The sequence below is a fragment of the Onychostoma macrolepis genome, chromosome 18 (genome assembly GCF_012432095.1).
Source record: "Onychostoma macrolepis isolate SWU-2019 chromosome 18, ASM1243209v1, whole genome shotgun sequence".
Taxonomy (NCBI): Eukaryota; Metazoa; Chordata; class Actinopteri; order Cypriniformes; family Cyprinidae; genus Onychostoma; species Onychostoma macrolepis.
In genome coordinates, this window is record NC_081172.1 from 20,883,948 (window position 1) to 20,902,931 (window position 18,984).

At 38.9% G+C, this 18,984-nt stretch overlaps 1 protein-coding gene across 4 annotated transcripts in view; it reads left to right on the forward strand.

Annotated features, from left to right (window-relative positions):
* The window catches only part of tcf25 (transcription factor 25 (basic helix-loop-helix)), a 205,089-nt gene that overhangs the window by 19,447 nt on the left and 166,658 nt on the right, over nt 1–18,984 (forward strand). For all 4 annotated transcript variants that reach the window (XR_009266917.1, XR_009266916.1, XM_058750834.1 and 1 more), the window contains exons 2-4: nt 9,726–9,827; nt 9,998–10,060; nt 15,251–15,378. Coding sequence is in view for 2 of the 4 variants with exons in the window: in XM_058750834.1 (XP_058606817.1) it covers nt 9,726–9,827; nt 9,998–10,060; nt 15,251–15,378 (293 nt within the window). In the remaining 2 variants the exon portion in view is untranslated. The remainder of the gene's footprint in view (nt 1–9,725; nt 9,828–9,997; nt 10,061–15,250; nt 15,379–18,984) is intronic.

Here is an 18,984-nt window from a genome sequence, read left to right on the forward strand (position 1 = left end):
GCATGCAAATGAAGTAGTCAGGTATAGCATCCTGCCCCATTTAACTACTCCTAATCCAATCAGCCTAACTACCCAAAGACTGAGGCCGGGGCCCCTAGAGCCATTACAAACAAAAGGCAAGAGTCTCCGTCGTCTGGCTCATTAGACTTACAATAAGAGAAACAGGAACTGGCAGGGACCTCTTGAATCGTTCATCTGATGTCATCATCTTCACCATAAATGCTAAATACAATGTATATAACTTCTTCAGTTTGTGCACTATTACATTGGAATCTAAATTAAACATTTAAATAAATTTGTAATCCCACAGCATATTGTTGCAGAGAAGGCTTAGGCCGTGTTCACACTTGCCGTCTTTTTTGACTAGAAAAAGTGGACGAGAGCGCTTTTTTAATGAAAAAAAAAAAACTGGCAGCGTCTGTTACAAATAGCAGCCGAGAGCGTCTTTTGTTTCCATAGCAACAGCGGCAACGGTAGCTAGCGCTGTGTGCTGCAGAAACATCTGTTTTTGAAGTTAATGGGGAGGGTGTCGGTTCACAACGACGTTTGTGGGAGCGCGACATTATACGGGGAAGGAAACTGTATGGTGCTTCCAACAATTTAGTCCAGGAGCTCCGGTTGGATGATACACTGTTTCATTTCACGGATACACAGTCCGAAACTAACACGATCTGTCTACCGGCTATCTTCTCCTTTTTTCTTGTTGTTTTTGTTATGGAAATGACTCGCCACTCGCTTGTCATTGGTCAGCTGTCAAAAAGGCGCTTGACATAGGGCGCTTTTTTTCAACTTGAAAAACGCTCTGAGCTGCAGAAAAAGACGCCGGCGGTGGCGTTTTAAAAAGCGCTCAGGACTTTTTTGAAAACACAGTTTACTCCATAGGCTTATAATGTAAAACAGACGCTGGCAGCTTCAAAAAACACGCCAAGTGTGAACATGGCCTTAGCAGTCGTTTAATTTCTCCCACATCACTAATGGAAAGTTCCTGAGGTGCTGCTGCTGAAGGTGTCTGCCTTGATAGTACCTGGGCGTAGCTTGGTTTCTGCTGGGACGGGCCTTCAGTGTACGGCTGCCTCTCTTGCTGTCTGTGAGACCAGCCTGAAGTCATGGATTGTCTGTGAAGGTCTTGTGGTGGTCTTGAGCGAGATAAAGGTCCAGATGGCTTGAACGGTTGCATTCTCACATTTCTTTTTGCTCCTTTATAGCCGGTTGTTGGGAAGTGTCCAAGAGCAACATCTTTGATAGCTTTGGCAAAAATCCTGACTCCATCATGATTCAGGTGGAGCCCGTCATACAGGTGCCATGGTCTTATAGAGCTGTGATGGACTAGGTGCACGTTGGGCAGACTGGAACAGGAGTTGACGGACCTCTTCGTTGATCTTATCAATTACAGAGGGTGGGATGTCGAGCCGTGGGAGCAAGGTGGAGACCAGTACGAGTGACCTGGGGAATGTCTGTGAGGCTTTCTCTGCCATCTCATGCATTGCCTTGGCTGTACCTTCATTTAAACTGTGGAGGTCATTTGTACCTGTATGAATGATAATACATTGCGGGCTGCCGAGATCATCACTAGTGAGCAGTTCATGAACACGTTTTGTGTTTCTGCAGTGGAGCGCTAGAACCCGCTGTAACGTCTGTCTAGGATCAGTGATGGCTGATTACACTTTGTTTAAAAAAAAACCCTTTTAGCCTTTTGACATTTGCATGTAAATTACTGACCTGGCCTCAGCGTTTACATTTATACGGGTACTAAATTGCAGATGGTCCTTATCACTATCAAAAGGATGCTAAACAGATCGTCTGTACCAAGCTTCAAACACATTCCACAGAATGCAAGGGAGCAGACCCTTTCGTCTGTCTTCACAATTCCCAATACACGTCACACACACACACCTAAAGACATTTTCTCTATTTAGGCCATAATTAAACAGTTATAAATGTATCTGCTATATGCATGTGTTGTATGTATATTCCCCTGTTATATTAACTTGGGTAAAACCCTTTTCTTGTATTAGTTAGACGTTAAATGCCTATATTCCAGTGTATGAGTGTATCTCTTCTGTAATATCATTTGGAGATTACCTTCTTGGTATCAAAATGATCTTCTCTTTATTTCTCACACAATAATGTACACTATGTGATCGTGAAATGCATCGCACAATTCTTACTATGTTTTGAATTAAAAGCTGCTCTAGCGGTCCAGATCAGCAATAAAATGAGAATGGACCATAAACGGAGACAAAGGGTATCTCTTCCGCTCAAAATACATGCCTCTGATTGGCCACTCCACCCACCAAATAGGTGCGGCCATGAACCATTAAAAGTTCTGAACCCAGACTAATCATGGCTCAAAAACTCTTCTTCTTGAGACAAACACACTCCAAAACTCTCTTCTTGAGTTTAACCTTCCGGCAGTGTTTACCTTCAACTTTGTGGATTTGCTGAGGACTTCTTCAACTCCCTCCTAAAGAAATCATCGAGAACCTCGTCTACCGCATCACGACTCTTATTCAGCAACGAACCAATGCAAGTAACCATTTACAACCGATTACATGCGTGTTTAAGTTTGAACCCCCTTTTAAGGTGAATTGTGTCTTTGATTCTCATTTTGGGTTGTGGTTAATTGATGTGAAATACTGCCATTCTTTGCTCTTCTCTCTCTTTTCCTTACTTTCCTTCATTCTATAAATATATGTTTTGCTTAGTTTGTTTATATGTTAGTTATAGTTTCGTTTATTAAATCCCTTATATTCACAATTGATTGAAATGTGAGCGGAACACAGAGACAAAGTCAATGAACGATTGCTCTTTGCTACATGCTAAACTACTGCTAGCACTGTAAGTAGGAAGGCTATTGTTTCTTGGCCAGAAAAGTAATCTTCCTAGAATTGATAAATAATTATATTGTCTGCTCGGTGGACGGACAGATCAGGTAATTGTAATATTGATTCTGCTACAGTTAATTCTAAGATCTAATCTAAATATTTATTATTAATTATAACCAGTTATAATTAATTATAAATAATTCCCTTTTTGAGCTAATTCGCTACACCGCTGTCTGGGGAAGAGTTTCTTGGGTTCAATGTTCTTTCCAATTGAGTCCATCAGAAGAACAACTGAGGCCTGAGTCGCTGGTGTTCTGTGGGACGGCGGCGGTGTGTGAGTGCGCTCCTTCACATGGCCATTCACTTCACATGTGTGGAGCTGTGTGACGTCACTTCATGATGGAGTTGTGAACTACTCTCAGTGCAGTTGTTGTTGGGAGATTCACTTTCCCCGTTTTTCTGCTGTAAACACATTTGTGACCCTGGACCACAAAACCACAAAATTAAGTGTAAATTTTTCGAAATTGAGATTTATACATCATCTGAAAAGCTGAATAAATAAAATTTCCATTGATGTATGGGGTTGTCAGGATCGGACAATATTTGTCCGACATACAACTATTTGAAAATCTTGGAATCTGAGGGTGCAAAAAACTCTAAATATTGAGAAAATCGCCTTTAAAGTTGTCCAAATTAAGTTTTTATACACTGTTCACTTGAAATGTTCACTTATAACTCTTTTCCATATGAGGTTTGTCCTCTTTTCTTGAGATGTCATATCAACATAAAGCGATTCAGGATGTTCATGTAACGGAGTCTGTTTAAATGCCTTTCTTTTGTCTCCTTTAATGTCTGCAGGATAAACGATCTCTATGGCAACCGCTGAATGTGTCCGTTATTGACAGTTGAGATTTATATGATGCTAGTAATTGTTAATAATAAAAATAATATACATATATAATATATTTATATTATATATAAATCTTCTTAGTGCCGTACTGTAATGTGCAAACTCAAGAGACAAATATAGCCTACATCAACACAGGACAAGAACTTTTGACCCAGTCGTTGTTCAGATTGTCAATTACAGCTTGGAGAACTGGATCTTTTGCTGTCTCCTCAGCTATTTGCTTGAGCTTCTGATCAGAGACTGGAAGAGATTCAACAATGAGATTCACATGCATGTTCACATAATCTTCCCTGGAGCTCATATCTGAGAATTTGCATGTTATTGGTGCATCAGCTAGGACTATGTACTTGTCTAGTACCATCTTCATGAAGCTTTAATTGCCAGAATCCCTTGGATGCATCCAACTTGCTGAAGTACTTTGCACCAGTCATTTCTCTTGTGATCTCCTCACGCTTTGGAATCTGGTAGTGCTCCCTTTTATGTCTGCATTTAAGTCTCGAGGATCCATGCATACTCTCAGATCACCGTTTTTCTTTTTAACACAAACCATTGAGTTTACCCAGTCTGTAGGTTCCTCCACTTTCTTGATTACTCCTAGAGCTGTCATCCTTTTAGTTTCTCTTTCAGTGGCGCAGAAACCCTTCTTGGAGCGTGAACTGCAGGGTGAGCATCTTCTTTGAGCTGAATTTTGTAAATGAATGGTAGAGCTCCCAATCCTTTTGAAAACATCATCAAATATACGAACAATGTCATTTGCAGTGTCCTGTTTTAAAAAACATTGCTTTTTTAGGTTGATGCTTTGAACCACATCTTTTACAGCTGAATGAGTCTGTGCTTGTCTTCGGAGTAGCTTTTTGACTGCCTTTTTTATTTTGTGAGTAACAGCGCTGACTACTGGACTGTCAGCAACAGTACTGCCTTCTTTATCACTGAAAGTTCTAGAATGCAACAAAGCAAGTTTGTTCGCATGACGAATCTTGACAGCACCATCCAGTGTTAACTCCGTTAACAGTCTAAGCAGTTTTTCTCTTATTTTCTTGTCATAAATTCCAGACAATTTGATCTCTGATCATTGATTCAGTCAAGATTCCGAAGTTGCACATTTTTGACTTTCAAATCAGTCAAAAAAGTGTCGAAACTTTCTCCCTGTGATTTTGAGCGCATGAGCGAAACGCATACCTCTCGTATGTTTCAGTTTTCTTGGGTGAGCAGTGCTCATCAAATTTCTTAATGACCTCATCATATTTTCCTCTGTCCACAGTGTCCACGAACGTGAAAGTATATACAATAAAAACTCTAATTGCTTGAGGTCCAGCTACTTTCAGGAGCAATGCTATTTTCCGTGAATCTGATTTGCCATCCAGACCAACAGCTTGCATGTAAAGCGTGAATTGCTGCTTAAATGTCCGCCAACTGATATCTACATTCCCGGTGAGTTTAAAGGATTCCGGTGGTTTGACAGCATCCATCTCGGTTTTATCAAAGGACAGTATACTCCTGGTACCATGTGGTGTTCGTTGAATAAACACTCTGAAAAGTAAATGTACGAACTGGCGTGTAGCCGCCTCCTTTTTTTATTTTTTTATTTTATTTTTTTTAAATGTGTTACGGACGCCTCACAGATTAAAAAAAAAATAAAAATTTGTTTTGATTAAAAAGATAGCATTAAACGTCAGCAAAACCTTCACAACATTTTTTACAATAGTGCTCTTATTATAGTTATGTAAATGACTGAAGTTATTAATGTTAAGCATTTGTTTTGAGCTGTGCGCGCTGAAGATGACCAGTTGAATGAAGCATTTGATGGCAGGTTTTTAATCAGTGGGATTTAACTCCTCAATTCTCATACAGTGGGGAAAAATTATTTGGTCCCCTGCTGATTTTGTACGTTTGCCCACTGACAAAGAAATGATCAGTCTATAATTTTAATGGTAGGTTTATTTAAACAGTCCGAGACAGAATGGCAACAAAAAAAAATCCAGAAAAACGCATTTCAAAAAAGTTATAAATTGATTTGCATTTTAATGAGTAAGTATTTGACCACTTCGCAAAACATGACTTAGTACTTTGTGGCAAAACCCTTGTTGGCAATCACAGAGGTCAGACGTTTCTTGTAGTTGGCCACCACGTTTGCACACATCTCAGGAGGGATTTTGTCCCACTCCTCTTTGCAGATCCTCTCCAAGTCTTTAAGGTTTCGAAGGCTGACGTTTGGCAACTCGAACCTTCAGCTCTCTCCACAGATTTTCTATGGGATTAAGGTTTGGAGACTGGCTAGGCCACTCCAGGACCTTAATGTGCTGCTTCTTGAACCACTCCTTTGTTGCCTTGGCTGTGTGTTTTGGGTCATTGTCATGCTGGAATACCCATTTTCAATGCCCTGGGCCCCATCCATCATCCCTTTGATGTGGTGCAGTTGTCCTGTCCCCTAAGCAGAAAAACACCCCCAAAGCATAATGTTTCCACCTCCATGTTTGACGGTGGGGATGGTGTTTTTGGGGTCATAGGCAGAAATCCTCCTCCAAACATGGCGAGTTGAGTTGATGCCAAAGAACCCAGTTCTCCTCTGAATCCTTTAGATGTTCATTGGCAAACTTCAGATGGGCCTGTACATGTGCTTTCTTGAGGAGGGGGACCTTGCAGGCACTGCAGGATTTCAGTCCTTCACGGCATGGTGTGTTACCAATTGTTTTTTTTGCTGACTATGGTCCCAGCTGCCTTGAGATCATTGACAAGATTCTCCCGTGTAGTTCTGGGCTGATTCCTCACCGTTCTCATGGTCATTGAAACTCCACAAGGTGAGATCGTGCATGGAGCCCCAGACCGAGGGAGATTGACAGTTATTTTGTTTCTTCCATTTGCGAATAATCGCACCAACTGTTGTCACCTTCTCACCAAGCTGCTTGGCGATGGTCTTGTAGCCCATTCCAGCCTTGTGTAGGTCTACAATCTTGTCCCTGACATCCTTGGACAACTCTTTGGCCTTGGTGGAGAGTTTGGAATCTGATTGATTTGATTTTTGCTTCTGTGGACAGGTTGTCTTTTATACAGGTAACAAGCTGAGATTAGGAGCACTCCCTTTAAGAGAGTGCTCCTAATCTCAGCTCCTTACCTGTATAAAAGACACCTGGGAGCCAGACATCTTTCTAATTGATAGGGGATCAAACACTTATTTCACTCATTAAAATGCAAATCGGTTTATAACTTTTTTGAAATGCATTTTTCTGGATTTTTTTTGTTGTTCTGTCTCTCTATTCAAATGATCCTACCATTAAAAAATATAGACTGATAATTTCTTTGTCAGTGGGCAAACATACAAAATCAGCAGGGGATCAAATAACCCCCACTTACGCTTCATTATTTATACAACATAACGTTATATTACAACTTGTTGGCTAGCTGCACAAAATCCCCCAAATCCATGAACGTGTCTGCGTGGCTCTGAATGAACTCCTTTTGTGGATGCATTCTTCACGCAACAATGTGCAGAAACACGGCAAGTCCGCACCTAAATTCAAAAAATTCAGAGTGTTTTATTATAATATTGTTCTCATTATAATGTTATGTATACGACCGTCCCAGTCATAGTTATTAATATTCTGCATTGTTGTTTGTATTGATTTGTTGTGCTGCATGTTGAAGAGATAATCACCGTAGTAATACAATGAAGCGCTTTAATGCAGCACAACTCAACCAAATGTATCTTATACGAGATAAATATATACACGATATATATATATATATATATATATATATATATATATATATATAAACCAGCTGAAATGTTTTGAAATCACGTGTACCCTACTTGATCAAAAAAATCCAGTCTTTCACTCTGCCTGTCAATTTGAATCTTGTTAAAGATTTAAATTCCTGCCGCCAAGATGCTCCTCTGTCGGTCACGGATTATAGAAAAAGTGAAACTTAAATCTATAGGGGTGGTTGGATTTATTCACATGTTAAAATATTTATTTAAAGCTTCCAGATTCTTATTTACAGCATTATCTTAATAGGCTGTATATTAACTTGTTGGGAGAAAACCGGTAGTACTATGTGAAATCAGACATTTGAGCACCCCCATATAGCCAAAAGGCATGATCATAACACCCTGCGAATATTCGACTGTGAGATTGGGATTCGAATCAGGCTCCTCCTATTGAAACATCAAATCGTCGACTATTCGGGGTCACCCCTACTTTGTAGTATCATTTTGTATGCAAAAAAACCCCAAAAGCCTCAATTAACCAGTTTTCTAATACTAAAATTCACCATGCAAAAATTGTCTTCTGTGGTGTCCATCGCCATCTTGGCAGCATGTCACCACGTGTCACACCTGGATATTTGAAAATAGGCAAAGAGGTGGGACGTGGGTGGAGCTGGTTGCTGAAACCATGCCTACCTAGCTTGACGGTGGTAACAGCAGCGGCAATCCAGCGTCACTCAAGTGGGCACGCTCTTAATTATGCAGAACTTTAAGGCTTAATGTAATTTAAATGGATGAGTTATAAAAAAAATTCACCCCCATCACAGTTGTCAGGAAGGGCATAAATTAGCTATATAGACCCAAATCACTTTTTGTACCAGGCTGTAAAATTGTATTTATTTTTTTTGGCTGTAAATTTGGCCATTGCTCGTCATGCTTATCATGTGACACACAGCATCCACGATAGCACTGTATAACTGTTATAGGCTTATGTTTTACCCCCCCATTCATTCTAAATGTTTCCAATCAGGAAATATCTCAATTTTCTAATATGTGTAAGTAAATGCATTTTGCACCTTGTATAGATTGTTATTTGATCTGTGATGGGTTATGGGCAAAGTGGACTATCTATTAACTACGCATAAAAACCTACCTTTTTACTTAAGAAACCTACCAGATATGGGTGTCATGCCTTAAAATATTTTTAATATGACTGACTTTGTATTTAATGTGAATTTAATAACAATATTGTAAGTTACTAATTATAACACTTTCGTTTTACAGAGAGCAAAAAACATTTACATTATCAAAGAACATTTTCATTCAGTCTAGCCAGAGTTCAGGAACTCTCAAAAACTCCCATTAAAATCACTTAAGCTGTTTACACTGAAATGAATATCTTACTTAGGCGTATGTACATCTGCACTTTGTTGTTTCTGATGAGAGAATTTGCCAGAGAATTCAGTCTGCGAGCAAGTGAACAAAACACCGTGTTTCAGCGACGACTCATCTGAACGTCTCTGATTGGCCATTGCATTCATAAGCTCAACAGAATCGTGTGTGTGATTGGTCATAATGCAACGCTGAACAAATGCGTCTGTCTTTGGCTCAGCGCCAGCCAGTGAGCACAGATTTGAATTAAGCAGCTGGTGATGTGCTGCACTAAACGATCTAATCACACCGGTATGATCGTATCAAATATAAAAAATATTATTCGGCTATTATTTGTCTTTTAAAAGTTGCATTCAAAATCCACTTGGCTCAGAAATCTGAGGGGGCACATGCTCCCTCACTTTGAATTGGCATGAAACCTCTGGGTCTATGGCAGTGGTTCCCAACCCTGGGCCTCGAGGCGGTGTTTGAATCAAAGGCTCGAAAAACAGCATTAGAAAATGGCAATTTATTTCTAAATTGATTGCTTTGGATGTAAAAATCTTACCAACAGAAGTAGACCTCAAGGAACAGATTAAAAAAAAAAAATGCAGTTCATGACCCCCTTTAATGACAGTTAATGTTGTTTTGCAGTTCACCTAAATAGTTCTCAAGTGTGACACATGAATTTATAAGAATATTCCAATGTGGTCACACAGTTTATATGAGGTCATAAAATGGCATATGTAAAAAATTGACTGCAATCAAACAAATATTTTTTGAAGTAGTTTCATTTGGAGTATGGCATGCTATACTGCTGTCATGTCTGCTGCCCGTATGGAGATCATTGATTGATTGTTTGTAAATAAAGTTTTAAATGCCATGTTATGACGCCGCTGTCATTATGGTGTGTCAGATAGGTGAGGCTGATGTGGATGTAAGTGCGTCAGATGAGAAGGCAGAGGGAATCAGTGACGGACAGCAAGAAGGAGCTCCACTAGAGAAAGATACTGTGAAGGTGAGAAGAACCTTTCATCATCATCACCATCATCATCCCCAAACATGAACTTGCAACCGTGACCTATTTGTGAAATGCAATGTTCAGAACATTTGACAGTGTATTTTAACTAATAAGTTCTTTTAATTTCTCAATTCTGTTGTTTTCTTTGTAATGTCTTTTTTTTGTAGAATGAGAAGTCGAACAAAAAAAAGAAGAAAAAGAAGAAAAAGACTTCAGCTGAGAGTGGAAGGGTGGGACTTTTATTTATGTATACATGTATGTATGTATGTATGTATGTACAGTGCCCTCCATAAGTATTGGATCAGTGAAGACAAAATTGTTCTGTTGGCTGTGGAGTCAAGACATTTGCAAATATGATGAAAAGATGAATATGAGACAAAACTACAGAATGTCACATTTTATTTTTGGGTTATTCAACACAGATGTTTTACCAGCTAAGAAGTTCAGCACTTTTAGAGTTTCATCCCCCTATCTTATGTGAGCATAAGTATTGGAACAGTTGCCTCACAGGTCTATCTAAGTGATCAGCTGTGTCAAAAGCAGGAAGTGTGTCGTATCAGTTATATCCATTACTTCTGCATTCTGAATCTTGCATTCAATGATGACACACACAAACCAGGATGAAGATGAGGGAGCGGACTTTGAGAGAAAAGCAAGCAATTTGGATGCTAAAAGAAAAGAGGAAGTCTATTAGAGCTATAGCAAAAACAAAGGGCATGGAGAAATCAAGAGTTTGGAAACCACCAGCAACCAACAACTACCTGATCGGCTGAGAAAACAACCGTAGTTGATGACAGACAAATCATAAAAGCTGTGAAAATGAACCCTAAAAGACGTGTCTGTAAAATCACCAACAACTTCCAGAAAGCTGGAGTGATGCTCTGACAGTCTTCTGTCCTCAGGAGACTTTGATACAGAATTACAGATGGTACACAGCAAGATACAAACCTCTGACCAGCTCCAAAAACAGAAAGGCAAGATTAGAGTTTGCAAAAAAGCACAAAGGTGAGCCAGAAGATTTTTGGAACTGTGTTTATGGACTGATGAGACAAAGATGAACCTTTATCTGAGTGATGGGAAAGCAAAAATGTGGAGGAAAAAAAGGGAACTGCAATGATCCCAAGCATACAGCCTCATCTGTAAAGCATGGTGGAGGTGGTGTCATGGCATGGGCATGCATGGCTGCCTCTGGAACAGGCCCTCTCAATTTTACTGATGACTTAATGTATGATGACATTAGCAGAATGAATTAGGAAGGGTACAAAACCATCTTGCCTACCAATATTCAAGAAAATGCCACCAGATTCTTTGGGAAGTGCTTCATATTGCATAAGGACAATGACCCAAAACACCCTGCCAGTTCAGTCAAGGAAATGTCTAAGGGCAAAGAAATGGAAAGTCTTAGATTTCCCAAGTCTATCTCCAGATTGAAATCCGATTGAACATGAATTTCACCTGCTGAAGAGGAGAGTAAAGGCAGAAACTCCCCAAAACAAGCAACAATTGGAATTGGCTACATTAAAGGCTGGGAAAAGTATTTCAAAGGATGAGACCAAGAGTCTGGTGATGTCTATGGGTCACAGACTCACTGCTGTAATGGTGAGCAAGGGATCTGCAACTAAATAATAACTTTTAATCTTTTATATCTGCCTTATGTTCAACTGTCTTAATACTTATGCTCACATGAATGAGTGGGATGAACTCTAAAAGTGCTGTTCTTTTTATTTGGTAAAACATGTATGTATTGAAACGGCTAATAATAAAATGTGACATTCTGTAGTTTTGTCTCATATTCATCTTTCATCATATTTGCAAATGTCTTGACGCCACAGCCGACAGACCAATTTTGTCTTTACTGTTCCAATACTTTTATGTATGGTATGTATGTAATAGTCCCCCACCCCCCCAAGTTACTTTTAATATTTATTTTTAGTTTTGATAATTAGCTTCTCGTGTCAGTCACTTTACCACTTGGTTCGGTGGTTAATTCACATGCTTTTTTACATGTTGAGCTGCAGCACTCTGGATGTTTAAATCTAATCTTTCTCTCTCTCCCCATGTGCTTTCCTGTTGCTCTCCACTGTGTTATTAAACAAAGAAAAAATGCCCATTCTAAAAGTAAAAAAGCAGACTGATAACTAGATGAGATCTTTATGAAGCATATGATTGGATCTGCTGAAGCTCATAGATGTCTTGATCAATGTTAATGTTCTTCATTCTTTTTTGATATTTAATTTCCGCAGTTACTGATGAAAATATGGACTTTAAGTGACAGTGGCCTTAGACATAAGTAGACGCCTTATTGGGTGCTTTTGCCCATTGCTGCGATACTTCAACGTGTCTGCTTTATTGGACAGGGCAAAACTGCCCTATAAACAAATACAAGTAACCAGGGGAGCTGCTTTTTTTCTGGACAAAAAGCACAGTAACATTTACAGTAGAAATAGTGTGAAATGTGTAATATATAATGAGATATACAGTACAACAGCCTTAACGTTTTATTAGTATCCTATAAATAAGGTGTAGTATAAGTGTAATGTATTGTAGTAATATATGATGATAACAATACATAAAAATAGACTGATAATGGTACATGGTATAGTTGGTAGCACGGGGGTTGCATGAGTGCACTATCGGCTAGGGATGTGCAACAGCGATTGAGTACTCGAGTACACGGCCATGACAACGACGATTGATCATGAAAACAATGATCGTGGAAGTGTAGGCACACTTCACTTAAAGTTGTTTTCGTACGCTTTGTATGGCTTTAAAACCATGCAAGCGATTTCAAGAATCACTTGATAATGTAGATGAAAATATAGAATCCATCAAAGGACAAAAAAGCTCATCTTGAAATTCATTTGCTGTGTATCCAAATAAAAGGATTACATGCCGACATACTAGCTATCTTATTTTATTCTTATAAAGTGCAAAAGTGCTCAGTGTATACCCAGCTAACAATTTTTGGTTCCCAGAACGTTCTCAGGAACGTTCCATTTTGGGTAGCCAGGAAAGTTTTCTTAACGTAAATAGAACGTTCCCTTTAGGTTAGGGGAACGTTCCGGGAACCTAAAGGGAATGTTCTATTTACGTTACCAGAAAGTTCTTTTAAGGTTCCCAGAACGTTGTCCTAACCTAAGGTTCCCAGAAAGTTCTCTGATATTCTCTGATGGTTCTCCAGATACTGCTGCTGTCAGTAATCATCCAGCACTCCTGTCCCGAGTAGATTATAAGCGGCATGGAAGACGGACAGATATGGACCTCAGTAATCAGTACTACAAACCATCTTGTTTCGAACTATTGTTTAATCATTAAAGATAATCAGAGCACATTTAACCATCATAAGGAGCATTGGATGAGATTGAATTATCCCTTAATATAAGATTTCTTTATTATAACTACCATGTACCATATAATAACCCGGATCTTACGTTTCTTAAGCACCAAATAACAATGACTTCAACAAAATATTGGGTTTTAAGAATGCTAATTTTATTTTTACAGACATTAAAAATGAATAACATTTATTTGACTTTAATATTACATTCATTTCTTACCACTGGATTAACGATGGTGTACGTGCTTCTCTCTTTTGGTCCGTAAACAAAAACTTCTCAGTTAATATCATGTTCTCTTCAATTACTTGTCAAATCTCCCTGAAATGACAATATTTACTCTCGAATATTTATTAATTATGAGTAAGTATTCAATAAAGAGATCAATAAACGAGTGTTAGTCAGTCAGTAAAACAAAATGACCGCTAATTTTTAAATGCGAGTGTGTGGCTTTATATGGAACACAGGAGAAAAGCACGTGCAGATCAGAGGCGTGCTGTAAAGAAACATACAAACAAACCCAGTGTTTATGGAATGCTTTTCAGACTATACTTAATTTCAGCTATAAAATTGGAATTATATTATCATTATAATGCGATTTGACTACTTTGATGTCTACACTTTATTAAAAGCTTATTTCAGACATGAAATACTGCAAAAATAGTTTGATTTAAAAAAAAAAAAAAAAAACACATTTCAGCATTAGAATTATCAGAAAAATCTGCAAAGTTTTAATTAGTTTACATGGTTATGACAACTAAAAATAACCTGCAGGGAACGTTCTGGGAACGTAGAAGGGGCTTCAGTTTATTGGCATAAAGTCTCTTCAGCTTCAACCCAGGCAGCTATTCCTTTTTAGATACTACTTTTTTTAATAACATTGCTGCATCATAATCTAACAGTGTTCTAACCATGTGTTCATGTTTTCATAAACAGGTTTTCATGTCATATTTTTAATTTTAATATTCATTTTAGTAACAATTTTCGGATATTTTCATTATCTCCATTACGGCCATGCCCCGACCCCTGCACAAGCACCGTCCCCAGAGTACTCGATTACTCGTTTTTGAAACCTATCGATGATCAAAATGATAAATTGCCAAAAATGCCCATCCCTACTATCAGCACTGGGTCTGGAAAGGCATCCAGGATAAAAACTGACTATGCGGGTAATTCTGCTGTGGCAACCCCTGACGAGAGCAGACAGGGAACTGAGAGAGACAGAGTATAAGTAATATAATTATATGTTATACATTTACATTTAGTAATTTAGCAGATGCTTCTTAATCGCTAATTGCCTGGTCCAGTATGGCACCAATGTTGACATGCAATCCAATTGCCGATCCAGCTGTGTTTTTATTTGATGATGGGGACACTATTCTGTCAAAAAGCACTGTCTTTCGGATGAGACGTTAAACCTAATTCCTAATTCTGGTCCTAATTCTCTGTGGTCATTAAAAATCCCAGGATGTCCTTCAAAAAAGATTAGGGGTGTAACCCCGATGTCCTGGCCAAATTCACCCATTGATGGCCTCTGTCCATCATCATGGCCTCCTAAACATCCCCATATTCTGATTGGATCCATCACTTTGTCTCCTCTCCACCAGTAGTAAGCTGGAGTGTGGTGGGCGTTCTGGCGCAATATGGTTGCCGTTGCATCATCCAGGTGTATGCTGCACACTGGTGGTGGTTGAGGAGATTCCCCCCTTCTATGTAAAGCGCTTTGAGTGCCCAGAAAATAAAATGATTATTATTTCTATGGCAGTGACCTTGCCAATAGACTTAAACAGTTACTAATGTACTGTATAAGCAGATACATTATTGACCATTGGGCAAGCATGTGGAATCATTGGCCCATGTTGAACTGTCAATTTTACAACCATTGTAGTGGTTGAAGTTGAAGCACTGGCACAAGGTTTTTCTACAATCTATCTAGGCTTAGTGTTTTTGGGTAATGTAGCCTTGGTCCTTTAAATTCTTTGCAGCAGTGTTGCAAAAGTGCCGATATTTATTATAACAGTAGGTCTGTTTTTCATGTGCCTAATGTGCTTAAAATTCACTTATTGTGTGGTTTGTGATTGTCAGGACGATTTGAGTGTGGGAGATGATATTGATGCTTTCTTAGAGACCCTGGAGAAGAAAAAAGGCCTGTCATACCAGAGCACAGACAACAGCGCCTCTGAACACAGACCTGTACTGTACGTGGAACACAGGTGAGGTTCATGTGTGAAAAAATTCTGTGCCACTTAAATGTAGTAAATTTAGGTCTGAAATAGTTGTATTATGAAGAAATTGTATTTTCTTGTTTATCCAGATACATACTCCTCTTTGCTTTGAATTATAAGTGGCTGAGAATGAGTGAGTGAATTGTGCTGATCTTAGGGTGTTTTGTTTTGAATCTGGAGGGTGTGTTTCTTGTAGTAAACATATATCTGCCTGTAGATTATCCAAATAGTTGAACTTTTTTCTAACGCCACGGTTAAAGCTAATATTTCTATACTGACATGTATGTATGTATGTATGTATGTATGTAATTCTATTTCAGACCCAGAAGGACGCTTTATTATCATAAACATATCAATTAACAATAACCCGGTAACAATTGCCAAATTCAGATGACCCTTCTTTTTTCCACAATTTTTTCCCCCTCCATTTCAAATTTCTCCAATTGCCCGGTAATTATAGGAGGCGATTTTAACACCGTAATTGACCCATCACTTGACAGATCCACAAGAAATAAACGACACTGGCAATCCACTGACACAATAGTCAGTGTTTCATTAAACACTGAAAATTGAGTTTAATCTTATCATTATACATTACTGACACTCTATCTTCCAATTTGATACTGTTAAGTGCTTTGACACAATCTGTATTGTTAAAAGCGCTATATAAATAAAGGTGACTTGACTTGACAATAATACAGTTCATGAGAGATTTTGGCCTTGGTGATGGTTGGAGGCTACAGCATACAGATTAGGGCTGCACGATATTGGAAAAAACTCACATTGCGATATTTTGTATTTCTGCGATATATATTGCGATATGAAAAAAGCAACAAAAAAAACTCCAGATGACTTGAAAAGCTCTATTTGGAAAAAAAATATTGTAGATGAGTAAATCAGCATAGAAAAATGAACAAATTACAAACATAGATAAATATAATAGAACAAAGATATAAAATAAATAAACAGTGCTTTATATTTTTTCCAGTAAGTCTAACAGTATTCAGGTATACTGGTTGAATAATCAAATGTAAAATAACACTGTATAAATTAAATCTAATAAATCTGTTAAAGCTACAAAAGTGATTTTTCTCTGTGTTTTGCTGTTTGATTAACATTCATGACACTGAAAGCCTTAGGAACATTAAACCGCTGTGAGCATACTATCCATTTTCTTTATCAATTTTTTACCTTCACCTAAGCCATAAGCAACTGTGTTTACAAGGATACTTGCAGAGACATGCATTTTGACAGTTTAGCGTATGTGTCATTTCAGGCACAAATAGACACGGAACTGAATGGAATTCAGTGTTCACATACAGTGAGGAAAATAAGTATTTGAACACCCTGCTATTTTGCAAGTTCTCCCACTTAGAAATCATGGAGGGGTCTGAAATTGTCATCGAGGTGCATGTCCACTGTGAGAGACATAATCTAAAAAAAATCCAGAAATCACAATGTATGATTTTTAACTATTTATTTGTATGATACAGCTGCAAATAAGTATTTGAACACCTGAGAAAATCAATGTTAATATTTGGTACAGTAGCCTTTGTTTGCAATTACAGAGGTCAAACGTTTCCTGTAGTTTTTCACCAGATTTGCACACACTGCAGGAGGGATTTTGGCCCTCCTCCACACAGATCTTCTCTAGATCAGTCAGGTTTCTGGCCTGTCGCTGAGAAACATGGAGTTTGAGCTCCTCCAAAGATTCTCTATTGGGTTTAGGTCTGGAGACTGGCTAGGCCACGCCAGAACCTTGATATGCTTCTTACAGAGCCACTCCTTGGTTATCCTGGCTGTGTGCTTGGTCATTGTCATGTTGGAAGACCCAGCCTCGACCCATCTTCAATGCTCTAACTGAGGGAAGGAGGTTGTTCCCAAAATCTCGCAATACATGGCCCCGGTCATCCTCTCCTTAATACAGTGCAGTCGCCCTGTCCCATGTGCAGAAAAACACCCCCAAAGCATGATGCTACCACCCCCATGCTTCACAGTAGGGATGGTGTTCTTGGGATGGTACTCATCATTCTTCTTCCTCCAAACACGTTTAGTGGAATTATGACCAAAAAGTTCTATTTTGGTCTCATCTGACCACATGACTTTCTCCCATGACTCCTCTGGATCATCCAAATGGTCATTGGCAAACTTAAGTCGGGCCTGGACATGTGCTGGTTTAAGCAGGGGAACCTTCCGTGCCATGCATGATTTCAAACCATGACGTCTTAGTGTATTACCAACAGTAACCTTGGAAACGGTGGTCCCAGCTCTTTTCAGGTCATTGACCAGCTCCTCCCGTGTAGTTCTGGGCTGATTTCTCACCTTTAAGATCATTGAGACCCCACGAGGTGAGATCTTGCATGGAGCCCCAGTCCGAGGGAGATTGACAGTCATGTTTAGCTTCTTCCATTTTCTAATGATTGCTCCAACAGTGGACCTTTTTCACCAAGCTGCTTGGCAATTTCCCGTAGCCCTTTCCAGCCTTGTGGAGGTGTACAATTTTGTCTCTAGTGTCTTTGGACAGCTCTTTGGTCTTGGCCATGTTAGTAGTTGGATTCTTACTGATTTTATGGGGTGGACAGGTGTCTTTATGCAGCTAACGACCTCAAACAGGTGCATTTAATTTAGGATAATAAATGGAGTGGAGGTGGACATTTTAAAAGCAGACTAACAGGTCTTTGAGGGTCAAAATTCTAGCTGATAGACAGGTGTTCAAATACTTATTTGCAGCTGTATCATACAAATAAATAGTTAAAAAATCATACATTGTGATTTCTGGATTTTTTTTTAGATTATGTCTCTCACAGTGGACATGCACCTCGATGACAATTTCAGACCCCTCCATGATTTCTAAGTGGGAGAACTTGCAAAATAGCAGGGTGTTCAAATACTTATTTTCCTCACTGTATATCTGAGTGGCTCTCACAGTGTCTACAAAGGGCGCTGACAAAATACAATAGAACCCATTATAATCAGTGATGCCGTCTACACTGGATGCGGCGCGACACGGCAAATCCTTGCGAGTAAATCCCTCATTCTTTTTATGACGTACTGACACAAAGTTCAAAGGATTTGCAACGGTCGCTTTTTCGCGTCCAGTGAAGACAGTGCGTCGCGGGGTGGCGTGATGCGATAGCTGTCGCGAAAACGATCAGTATAAATATAACAGTCAGTATACTAAAAATCGCACAGCCTGCGATGTGACTATTGCGGATGTGCATATCGCGATATCGATGCTGAAACGATATATCGTGCAGCCCTAATACAGATGTAATGTATAATGAACTAAGAAAACACAAATTCCTGCTCAATTTCTAATTCATAGAACAAATCCATTCTATATGGAAATATTTGCCCAATCAAATTAAAAGAAACCGAGAAAAAGTAACAATTGCAACTATTAAGGACTCAACAGGGAAGCCTACCAACTCACCACAAGAAATAAATACAATATTCTGAAACTTCTATGCTAAACTTTATTCATCATATTAATTCATTTCTCAATAATTATTAACTCCCAAAACTTAACACAGAACAAATCAGCGCACTGGACAGATCAATCACAGAAAAAGAACTTCATATCGCCCTGAGCCG